This window comes from Littorina saxatilis, linkage group LG1, assembly GCF_037325665.1.
Source record: "Littorina saxatilis isolate snail1 linkage group LG1, US_GU_Lsax_2.0, whole genome shotgun sequence".
NCBI classification, from domain to species: domain Eukaryota; kingdom Metazoa; phylum Mollusca; class Gastropoda; order Littorinimorpha; family Littorinidae; genus Littorina; species Littorina saxatilis.
Window position 1 is genome coordinate 53,297,268 of NC_090245.1, and position 11,674 is coordinate 53,308,941.

The window sequence follows — 11,674 nt, forward strand, 5'->3', positions numbered from 1 at the left end:
GGGGGGGAAGCGTGTTCCACGGAAGGAGAAGGAGAAAGACGCTTTTTCTTTCCCCTCGACCTTCCCCGAACCTTCGACGGCGCAGCCCCGCCCGAAGTCCCAGGTTCAAGCCCAGCCTGTTTGAGCAAGCTCGCATTGAGCTTGCTCAAACAGGCTTTCTCCGCCCTCCCTCGCCGCAAACGCAAAGCGTTTGGGGAGGGAGAGTCGGAGCGCCGAAAGGTCCCCCTGTCCGTGCGCAAAACATGACGCTGTGCGCCCGGAGAAGGGTTGCCCCCGGCAGACTCTGGTTCCGTAGAACCAGAGCCCAAAACAAGACGAGACATCCTACCTCGCCCTGTACGTACCCTTAAAAAATCGAGAATTAACAAAATTCAAAGAAAATTAGGTCAATACTCAAGTGAATGAGGCGAAACGAGAAGCAGACGACCGGTCACCACGAAGTAGGACGGTAGGCACGCCGAGTCCGCCACACAACAACGGAGGCACAAGTTGGAAGAAAAACAACGTAGCCTCAAGCCAGAAGTGGAATAACACACAAAAATCCAACAGGTGGTAATCCACACAGAAAAGAAGACTCTAGAATCCAAAATAATCCGGGAGCGCAGCAGAAACACAGCCTACTGTCACGCGCGAAAAAAGAAAGAGGACGCGCCACCTACATCCTGTAAGGGGGAAGCACTCAGACAGTGCTTGGGATCCACGGTGGCGCATGGTTATGGGAGATAATTGTACCCACGCAGCGTTTTGTCCAATTTTTTCGGCCTATAATAGATAATGTGCAAGAATAGTACTGTCGAGGTAAGTGTTAAATTGAAAACACGGTATAACAGAACTATTGATCTACCTGAAAAGGTAATATTTGTTTTTGTCATCAAAACTGTTTCTCGATCCTTGTTTCAGAAGCTGATGAGACCCCCCTTTAAATGGCCAGTAAGCAGACTGCAGACCCTGTACATTCCACTCAAGCAACTGCAATGGAGAAAGTTATTAACAAATATTATTTTTGTGCTGCACTTAAATTTTTTGGGTGTTATGCATGCCCTGAAGAACACCAAGACCTTTCTTGATTTTGGGATATTTCTTGCCGTCTTAAATTAAGGTACCTTTGCTTTGCAGTCAGGGCATCGCCAGTACTAACTGCAAGTTGGAGACACTTTTCTTCTTGAAACTGGTGTCTTTGGCATGGGGTTCATGCCTTGGTCAGAGTCAGTCAGAGCCTTAAATTGTTGTCAATAGAATATTTCTTGGCTTCTTCAAAGTTCTTCCGCTTAGTGGTCAGGGCAGCTAGCTCCAGTATTCACTGCGGGTGGTGCCTTAAATGTTGGCCCTGTCAGATTTGTTTGGCACTGTATTTGGGATATTTCTTGTCTGCTTCCAGAGGTGCCATATTGTGCCTCTGCTTTACAGGCAGGGCATCTCCAGTATCAATTGAAGTTGATGACTTGGTGGCCTTTCCATGTTTACTGTTCTTCCAAATAATGTTTGTGTGCCTTCATAACAAATACAATGCACTGTTTCTAGGTTGGAGTTTTGGGGGCTAAATGCTTTTGCTATGCACGTTTTTGACATATTTATGGAATCAATGTTGTAACCTATAAATTAAATGAGCATTATTCTAACGTTGTAAGTTTTTACTTGAAATGCATTAATTGTAAAGGGAAGTAATTATGTGACAAAACGGACTATAAAGACATATGCACTTGAAAATCAAGGGAAATGTTTGTATGGATGTGTCAGATGTACAAGCTGATAATAAAAGCTGTCAACCTTTGGGATGGTAGGAGAGGAGGGAGAGATAAAAGGGATACAGGATTGGGGGGGGGGGGGGGAGAGGAGGAGAATATGACTGTGTCAAGCAACTAGCGTTTGGCATATGAGTGAATGGTGCAGAAACTTGCATTAATTCTGATTGTGTTGTATAAGCTGATTTTTATCTTCCTGTTATGAACTTTTTCAATGGCAGGGTATTGAGCACCAAATAAATCTCATCTTTTAAGAAAACGAATACTATTGTTTTATATACTGATTAAATTTATTTTACCTATCATATGTCCTAACTATCATATATGCTATGCAATCATGTAATTGCATTCAAAGCAGAAAGGAGGTGGGTTTTTTATAACTGAAAAAGTGCAATTTTATTTTTGGCATTGTTATTTACTGGCTGTTGCAGTCATCAACAGACCTGAAGTGTCTGAGAGTCTACTTTGTTTCTTTCTCAATAAATATGAAACGGTGCCCCTTATCAAATACTTTCACCTTTGGAGTCAGAAATCTGGTCTTACCCAGCTGATTTGTGTGTGATCACATTTCTGTGTGTTTAATTTGAAATGGTGTTAATAATAATGGTACTATGTAATGAGATTTATCAGATGTATGTGCAAGTATTTGCATTGAACAAAGTGAAAGCAGCTGTGAACTTTTATTAGCATAGTTTTAATTTATATACAAGTCACTCGAGTCTTCCTGTGTAAACAAACTACATATCTGTCCGGTGGTTTTTGCCACATCATTTATGTTACTGTTATCATGCTGAATTTGTATTTTTGTCTTTCTTGAGAGAAATGATATTACACTATTTTTTTTAAATACATGTACATGCAGACTTTAAGAAAAAAGTTTTGTTTATATTGAATATGTTTACATTCCATTAAGAAGTCTGCTTTTTCACTAGCCAAACGGCAAATGTCGCTGTGTGATAACCAATTTCTCTCATTCTGCAATAATGTACTATCTGCCATAAGGTATTATAGGAACTACTAATTTACTTGTCACATGTAATCAATTTTCTTTTCTTAACATTGCCATCAATTTTGAGTGAAGATATTATTATGCCTGTACAAATGCACTTTTTCCTTTGGTTGTTGGAGTTCTTTTTTAATTTTTTATTGTTCACTTTCAAAAAGTTGTAACTCTTGCACTGTTTTTATTTCGCTTTCGCGCTCTCTCTCTCTCTCTCTCTCTCTCTCTCTCTCTCTTTCACTTAGTGGTTTTATTTTCAACTTTATACAGGCTTAGTAACAAAAGTGATCAAACATGTTTTGACGTACATTATTTTATTCACGGCGGTTAAATTCATATCTCAGAAACATTTGCTCAACTTTTTAACCGACCAATGCTAAGAGTCGTTGCACAAACAAGTTGTTTTGACTGATCGCTGGATATTGTTGCGACCTTTACCTTTTCTGCTTTTATCAGATATTAATTCTTATTCATCAATTGCAATCTCATGTTTAAATTTGAGTTCAGATGTTTTCAATTATTATACAGATGGTTCAGCCCACCCTTTTACTCAAGTTGAAGACAAGATCACAGAGTTGAAATCAAATGATAACTGAAACTGCTGAAATGTTTTATACTTTATTTTTTGTATAAAGATTTTATTAATTTGTTATTAATTTGTAATTTTACTTATTTGGAATTGATCAGGGTTATAGCTGCAGATAAGCATGTTTTGTCAGCTGCTAAATGTAAAAAAAATGGATCTCTAAATGTTTAACTGGTGTACTTTGATTCTGTATTTTAATACATGTAGCACTTTCAATTTCATAAGTATTGCCATGACAGTGACTGAGTGAGTGTAACTGTAAGCGACTTCACATACAACTTTTGGTATTTTCTGCACATAAAGCTGAAAATGTATCAAATCACAATGTTTCACTTTTTGTTAATCCTCTGCTTTTGCAAACCTGGTAACAAACTGAGAAACTGGGATCAATCTGCATTTCTACAAACTTTCTCAACATGCGGATCTCGATATTTAGTTCTGTTATAGACATGTTAGGACTACATTTAGCTACAAGAACAGTGTCACATATATGTATTTAAGTTAAACAATCGGCCAACTTAAGTTCACTATCACAGACTTTCATGACAACCACAAAGACATTAAGCAACAGTCGCACTAGCTGGCATTGAACATACCACTAAAAACAAATGTGGAGCAAATGATTCAAATCAAGGTCACTGTCACAGATATTCATGCAATAGCCAACTTGCACAATACCCCGCTTGAATAGCTCTCCGGTGCGAAAGATAAGGAAGGTTCACTTCCCTGCGGGCAGATGTTTTCCTCTCACAAGCGCTGGTGTTCTCTGGCTTGTGTTAAAAATTAAAAAAACAAAAACAAAACTCGATTGCCTTTTCTTTGTGCACGGGCCATGCTTGGGTATTTTGAACCAACTTTAGGATTATTCTTGCGGCTATCATTGCTGCAGCACACTGTTCACATTGAAAATTCACAATTTTCAAGGCGAAGTGTCCGCATTGAAACGCAACCTCTCACAGAGCTATCTGGATATGCCCGCATTTTGCGGCAGATCTCGCAAGGCCACACAAGTTAACGCAGATTTATCGCGCGGTTTGGCGGCGCATGCCGATAGGGCAAGTCGCCTATTAGTGATGGCCACACTCTAACTGTGCACAGCCTAAAAGCACAAATGTACAGTTCAACTCCCCTTTTAAGACCACCCCAAATTAAGACTCCCTCCCTTTTAAGACCTTGTTTTCAAAGACTTTCTGTTCAGAACCTCTGTAAATTTACCCCCATTTAAGACCCCCTCCTTTTTAAGACCCGACTTTCTCAGATTTTTCGAGGTCTTAAAAGGGGGGGTTCCACTGCTCAACAAATCAACCAGACTAAGCTGAATGCCAGTGTTGTTCACAGGCCTCTGTCATGGGTCATTGACGCATACTTTGCTATGATCTGATTGATGCATTGATTGTTCTGAATCCTGGCCGGTTGACTGGCCAATAGTTTTGACCTATATATGAGCTCTTCAGGGCGGGGATGTAGCTCAGTCGGTAGCGCGCTGGTTTTGTATCCAGTTGGCCGCTGTCAGCGTGAGTTCGTCCCCACGTTCGGCGAGAGATTTATTTCTCAGAGTCAACTTTGTGTGCAGACTCTCCTCGGTGTCCGAACACCCCCGTGTGTACACGCAAGCACAAGACCAAGTGCGCACGAAAAAGATCCTGTGATCCATGTCAGAGTTCGGTGGGTTATAGAAACACAAATATACCCAGCATGCTTCCTCCGAAAACGGCGTATGGCTGCCTAAATGGCGGGGTAAAAAAACGGTCATACACGTAAAATTCCACTCGTTCAAAAAAACACGTGTACGTGGGAGTTTCAGCCCACGAACGCAGAAGAAGAAGAGCTCGTCAGATTGGGCAATTTTGTTAGTATACCCAGGACATTTGGAACGCGGCTATTCACATTTTCACTACAGCCCAGGTCCATTTGACCTCTCAGTCTGGGAAACAACACGGAATCACCATTAATTTTAACACCTTAGAGCTCCACTACAGCCACACCGGCATTGAAAACTGACCGCACAGCAATGTCGCCAAACCGGAGAAAGTCTTGTACACTGGCAGGCACGGGCAACCTTCCCAAATTGGCGTCAATGTCAGGCAAGATGCAGGGACGTATCCTCAAACGGCACAGTGATGTCAATCTTTGAGGACAGAACACACAGCTGTTGAAGAGTTTCAAAGTCTCTTCTATCAATTCACTACGCCATGCGAGATTTCTACCGTACTCAAGTGTGACAAGGCGTTCCTCCACCCACTTTCTATCGTTGGTTGAAAATTCCAGTCCAGCAGCCAGCAGCAGCTCCAGAATTACAAAGTACTTGTCTTTAGGTGTTGCATCTGAGCGACCAGCTTTGCGAAGGACAGCTTCCATCAAAGACTTGATATCGCTCAGCGTTATTACCCCTACTCCAAGCCTGGCTTTGTACGCAAAGAGAAGCAAAAGCTTCTCAACGCTCAGGTGAAAGAATGCTTGCTTGACACAGTTGTGGTTAGAGTTAGGAATGTTGGGGTCAGTTCCCGCCTTCAGAAGCAAGTCTGTGATGCAGGGATGAATCTTGGTGTCATCTCCAGCGCAAGCTAAAATGAGCGGAGGTGTGCCATAAAACCATTCATTAGGGTCAGCTCCCTGGGTCAGGAGAAATTCCACCACATCTGCATGGTTGCTGTCCACTGCATGCATCAGAGGAAGGACGTCACTGCCGTCAGGTTCAAGGACACTTGCTCCGCCCTCAACGAGAAGCTTGACGACTTTCAGTACTGCTGATGTAGGGGCGCTGCTCTGACATGCCAGGTGCAGAGGCTGCCAGTAGCAAGACTTGGAGTTCCGGGTTGTCCCTTGAATGTCCGCTCCGTGATTCAGTAGCATCTGGACCAAGTCAACATTGCCCTGCAAATTGAGTCCAAGCATGAGAACCGGAATCTTTGTGTAATGTTTAAACAATAAACATTGTTTATTTTGATCATGAGAACAGTTAAACCAATTCAGCATAACGTAGGTCAGTTTAAGGTAGATAAGATTTCATATAGTCCTGTGACTCACTCTGGTTACCCTCATGGAAATTGGGGCTGTTTTCTCACTGGGGATAGTGAGCTGGCATACAGTGTGGCGCTAGCCTTTTTTCTCCCCACTGTAATGGACGCAAAACATATAGTCCTGTGACTCACTCTGGTTACCCTCATGGAAATTGGGGCTGCTTTCTCACTGGGGATAGTGAGCTGGCATACAGTGTGGCGCTAGCCTTTTTTCTCCCCACTGTAATGGACGCAAAACATAGTCATTTAATCTTCACCATTCTTCCTTGGATGTGGACAACCCTGCCTCATAAAAGTTTCTGTATCTCTGAAACTATTAGAAGTTTTTGATTGAGACTTAATGTATTCCTCAAACACCATACCGTAGGACCACTTTTTTTTTAAGGATTATCTTTATAAACAAGCAAATAAACGAGGAAGTAATTTAAACTACACAGTCCGAATGATGAGGGAAGTATAAATGACCAATATAGAATTGAAAAAGGAATTTGAAGTTAATCCTTATTTGGATGGTATGGGTCCTGTATGACCCTCTGCAAAGAAGCGGTTAAAAGTTTACACTTATTCGGATGACGTAGTACGTCGTGTGTTGATTCCTTTTCCCAGACATGAGACCACAGAAAGTTGAAAAATACTGAAATCATAAAAAATCTACTAAAAACAACAAAATGCAATAAAAACCGTTAAAACATACCTAAATTTAAAATTCGGAGAAAAAAAACAAAACAAGAAGGGCAAAGCCCATACGACTCACATGCTTGACCTCGACCTTTAGGGTAACTAAACCTAGCAATGACATCAAACACTAAGAACTGCTTTACACATTTTTCCTACCAAAATACATGTGACCTTGACCCAAGGTCAAGGTCATCCAAGGTCATGCAACACAAAGCTGTTAATTCAAGACATAGGAAGTACAATGGTGCTTATTGGCTCTTTCTACCATGAGATATGGTCACTTTTAGTGGTTCACTACCTTATTTTGGTCACATTTCATAAGGGTCAAAGTGACCTTGACCTTGATCATATGTGACCAAATGTGTCTCATGATGAAAGCATAACATGTGCCCCACATAATTTTTAAGTTTGAAACAGTTATCTTCCATAGTTCAGGGTCAAGGTCACTTCAAAATATGTATACAATCCAACTTTGAAGAGCTCCTGTGACCTTGACCTTGAAGCAAGGTAAACCAAACTGGTATCAAAAGATGGGGCTTACTTTGCCCTATATATCATATGTAGGTGAGGTATTCAATCTCAAAAACTTCAGAGAAAATGGGAAAAATGTGAAAAATAGCTGTTTTTTAGGCAACATTTATGGCCCCTGCGACCTTGACCTTGAAGCAAGGTCAAGATGCTATGTATGTTTTTTGGGGCCTTGTCATCATACACCATCTTGCCAAATTTGGTACTGATAGACTGAATAGTGTCCAAGAAATATCCAACGTTAAAGTTTTCCGGACGGACGTCCGGACGGACGGACGGACGGACGACTCGGGTGAGTACATAGACTCACTTTTGCTTCGCATGTGAGTCAAAAAACTACCCAACCCCCCAACAACAACAACATTAAAACAGTGCAGAAAAATAGACGATAATGAAACTGAAAAGAAACACAAATAAAATATGAGAGAGAGAGAGAGAGATTGTCTCTTACCATCGAGCCAAATGAGCCAACTGACTGGTTGGTAAGCTGGTCTTTCACTTTGGTCACATGCTTTACAGTTGTCACATGCAATGTCAGTGCCTTCTTTCCATTTGACCCGTACCTTATAACATCTATAGGCTATATATACCCTAATATTTTCTCAACGGATTTGCACGAATCTCGAGAATGACCCCTGGGACCTTCAAAAATACGGAATTCAGTATAAATACTGAGAAGTCTCATCACTGTTCTCCCACATCACCCAGCATGTAGTCCAAAGCGTGATTTGAAGGTTAGTAATAATTCTTTGAATAATTCTTGCCAACTTGAACTGCTATAAGAGAGGGAGAGAAAGAGAGAGAGAAAGAGAAAGAGAATCAGAGAGCTTGGACACTGATCAAAGACAGATTATAGGGAGAAACACAAACCTGATAACATGCAGCCTCTAGTGCGTTGAAGTGCAGGTGATGACACACATGATCAACTGGCACACGAAGGAATGCGGCAGATTTTAATAAGCTGTCTATCTTCTCCAGGTCTGGATTTTCACCCAGGGCGGTTTCAGCAAACAGCTGGCTGAGGGCTTTCTTCTCTTCTTTATCATGTTGCATCCAGCACTGGAAAAAGGGTTACAGTTAAGACATTACAATGGTTACATCATAACCAACTGATCAATGCATCCTAGAACATACAGTGGAACCTTCCTTTCATGACCCCCCAATTTAAGACTCCCTCCCTTTTAAGACCCTGATTTCTCAGACTTTCTGTTCCTAACCTCTGTAAATGTAGCCTACCCCCATTTTAAGACTCCCTCCTTGTTAAGACTTAATTTTGTTATATTTGTGGAGGTCTGAAGAGGGAGGTTCCTCTGTTCTCTGTATGACATAGCAGACTGATGGCTTTTGGAGCAGAACCCTCCCACTGATGAGATGAAATATATTGCCTCTGAGGCTACACATACATTGAGAGTTAAACTCTTTTAATTTAGTTTTAAAGCAAATACCAGAGATCGAGAGAGAGAGAGACTCAGTCAGAGTGTGTGTGTGTGAGAGAGAGAGAGAGAGAGAGAGAGAGAGAGAGAGAGAGAGAGAGATTAGCCTAGGTTCTATCATGTAAAAGACTGTCTTGTGTAATCCGAGGGAAAGAAATCTTGAAACGCAAGGAGGCAGGGGTGGGTGGGCTAAATTTGGAGGGGGGATCGAGGGATCGGAGTGGGTTGGGGAGTAATGTAAGGCTACCCAAAAGGCTGGTGATTGCTTACTCGACCACTTACAACATGGAAGATATTTTACATGGTTTTGTTTGTTATAATGGAGAGATGTGATTTATGCTATGGTATAAACTGATCAGAAAAAATAGTGTAACCCCACTTAATTATTCATACTGCCGCTCATGAACCGAACTCACACCCATGCATACACACACACACTCAGTCTCTCTCTCTCTCTCTCTCTCTCTCTCTCTCAGGGGTGTACATGCCATATGGCATGTTAAACAATGGCTGTCGTAAGAACAAAATGGCCTTGAACAGAAAAATCAGCGTAATTAAGCCGACGAACAACGTTAAAACTTCACGAGAACACTGATAATAAATAAAATCATGGTGTATGACAACTAGTCTAACTTCTTCCATCCTCCAGACATCACTGAAGTCCGCTGCATTGTCCATTGCACCTAATGAGAAAAAGAACCCTTAAGACTGTTGCACACTCTCGTTTTGTTTCACAAACACTCCCTTGATTCCTTCTTTCACGTACTCCATTCCAAAAGAATGTAACTGTGTTGTTGTTTTCTTAACTGCGCCGCATCCTTGAACTTGAAGCAAGTTCGAGTTTCTTGCTCGCATTTTCAAGAGTGCCTTCCCTTTACTTGTCTGCTGAGGGAAGATTCGGATCCTGAGCATGGGGGCTCAAGCACCGGCGAGTCGGTGCTCGATCCCCCAGGCTCAGGATCCGGCACTCAATCACTGAAACATAACACTAGGCCTATATATTTTTGGACACACTGAGGAGGCAATGCAGAATACAATGTCACCTTTGTGATTTAAATATCGACAAAACTCGGCTAGTTCAGTTTGAGCATAGCGGACCCGCTAAATATAGGTCCCTGTTTTGAGTGAGCATTTCATAAACGAACTTTTAAGCTACCAAGCTGAAATGCAATCCCATTGTCGGCACTAAGTCAAATATCATGTAACCGGCAAACATTTCAAACAAACAGTTTATGAAAAACTCAGTCCGGCAGTGCAGCCTCGGTACGTGAGAGGACGCCTCAATTTCTGAAAACGGGCGAATATGACGTCATCAAATAGCCCTATCAAAAATGGGCGAAAAACGTTTCAAGCAATTAAATGCTCTCAAAAATGACTGTACCCGTGGCACTGAATAACATGCGACACACACACACACACACTAAGAAAGCGGAAGAATCACAACTGTGACCACGACTGAGAGAAACTCATATGATATTCTCCAGGAACAACTTCAGTGCCGATTAAGAACACAGAGAGAGCTCCGTCTGCGGACCAGCGGCGGTAGAGTCAGTTAGGCCCTATTGTTTCCATGAGGGTAACCTCACTGGACTGTAAATCTTATCCTATCCTATCCTATCCTATCCTATCCACTGAGTAATTGGCATAACAGACTGTCGGAAGAAGCCCACATGGTGATTTCGGCATCTCAGTTGCCGTTTAGGAGCTGCTTCCATCTTGTACCATGTGTAACTGGCCTTGAGACCGATCGATTCAAGGGGGGCAATCTCAGTCATCTGAAAGAGGGAAATCCAATTGCAATCCGCCTTGTTCGATTTTATGGGCTTGGACGATAGAGAAAAATAAGAAAAGCAAAAGCTGGAGTCCATTCTGGACGAAACTGCTATCAAGAACGCAGAATTGATTTTTTCTGAGTTTTGTTTAGCCGTAAGCGCCATGTTTATCGGAGCAGGAAACTCTTCCAGAGTGAGGCCCCTTTGTTGGTTTCACTGCAGCCGCCAGCAGTTATGAGAAATTCGAAATTCGAAATGGCGCTTACGGCTAAAAAAAAAAACTCAAAAAATCAATTCTGCGTTTTTGATAGCAGTGTCGTCCAGACTGGACTCCAGCTTTTGCTTTTCTTATTTTTCTCTATCGTCCAAGCCCATAAAATCGAACAAGGCGGATTGCGTTTGGATTTCCCTCTTTCAGATGACTGAGATTGCTCCCCTTGAATCGATCGGTTTCAAGGCCAGTTCCACGGTACTGGCCGCGTGTTCAAGATGAGTCTGCTTCGTGTTCGCATTTGAAACTGACAAGCGTGTACGGGGTTAATTATGGCAAGAGGAAATTAAAGTTCAAGACACCGAGGCCGGAAAAATAACCAACTGAACAACCGTGCTTTAGTCGGAAGACCGTGCAGAGGCAAAACAGGTGCATGAGAGCAACAGTCAGGGGATTCGGTGGTGGTTGGGTGTGGCCGAGGGAACATCAGTGACACACATCCGCACACACACACACACACACTGGCACTCAAACACACACACACACGGCGAACACACACACACACACTGACGCACACACACGCACACACACACTGTGACATAACCACCCATTCACCCAGGCACCCACAGACACACACACACACACAACCATACATGCATATCATTACTTGACGCCAATTTCACGCTGCACCAATTTGTTTTGGA

The 11,674-nt window shown here is 42.2% G+C and overlaps 2 protein-coding genes across 8 annotated transcripts in view; one reads left to right on the forward strand and one right to left on the reverse strand.

The window, feature by feature from the left end:
- The window catches only part of LOC138973880 (uncharacterized), a 41,572-nt gene extending 37,925 nt beyond the window's left edge, over positions 1-3,647 (forward strand). For all 6 annotated transcript variants that reach the window (XM_070346593.1, XM_070346578.1, XM_070346610.1 and 3 more), the window contains one exon: positions 901-3,647. In XM_070346593.1, coding sequence (XP_070202694.1) covers positions 901-923 — 23 coding nt within the window. In that variant the 3' untranslated portion in view covers positions 924-3,647. The remainder of the gene's footprint in view (positions 1-900) is intronic.
- Positions 2,941-9,909, reverse strand: LOC138973924 (homeobox protein Wariai-like). Of its 2 annotated transcripts, none has more exons than XM_070346639.1 (3): positions 9,754-9,909; positions 8,425-8,613; positions 2,941-6,202 (listed from the first exon to the last, which is right to left on the reverse strand). In XM_070346639.1, exons 2-3 carry the CDS (start codon positions 8,605-8,607, stop codon positions 5,291-5,293), a joined length of 1,095 nt encoding a protein of 364 aa, XP_070202740.1. In that variant the 5' UTR covers positions 8,608-8,613; positions 9,754-9,909; the 3' UTR covers positions 2,941-5,290. The 2 variants fall into 2 exon arrangements, with proteins under 2 accessions (XP_070202740.1, XP_070202734.1); XM_070346633.1 differs by having other exon boundaries at positions 9,621-9,909.
- Positions 9,910-11,674: the final 1,765 nt, after the last annotated feature.

What these genes read in the sequence shown, in the direction of transcription:
- LOC138973924 (XM_070346633.1), bottom strand. Translation starts at nt 9,665, where the DNA reads ATGGACAATGCAGCGGACTTCAGTGATGTCTGGAGGATGGAAGAA. An exon ending in ATGTCTGGAGGATGGAAGAA is followed by an intron (nt 8,614 to 9,620) that starts GTTAGACTAGTT and finishes CCCTTTTTCCAG; the next exon opens with TGCTGGATGCAACATGATAA. An exon ending in TAGAGGCTGCATGTTATCAG is followed by an intron (nt 6,203 to 8,424) that starts GTTTGTGTTTCT and finishes CTCAATTTGCAG; the next exon opens with GGCAATGTTGACTTGGTCCA.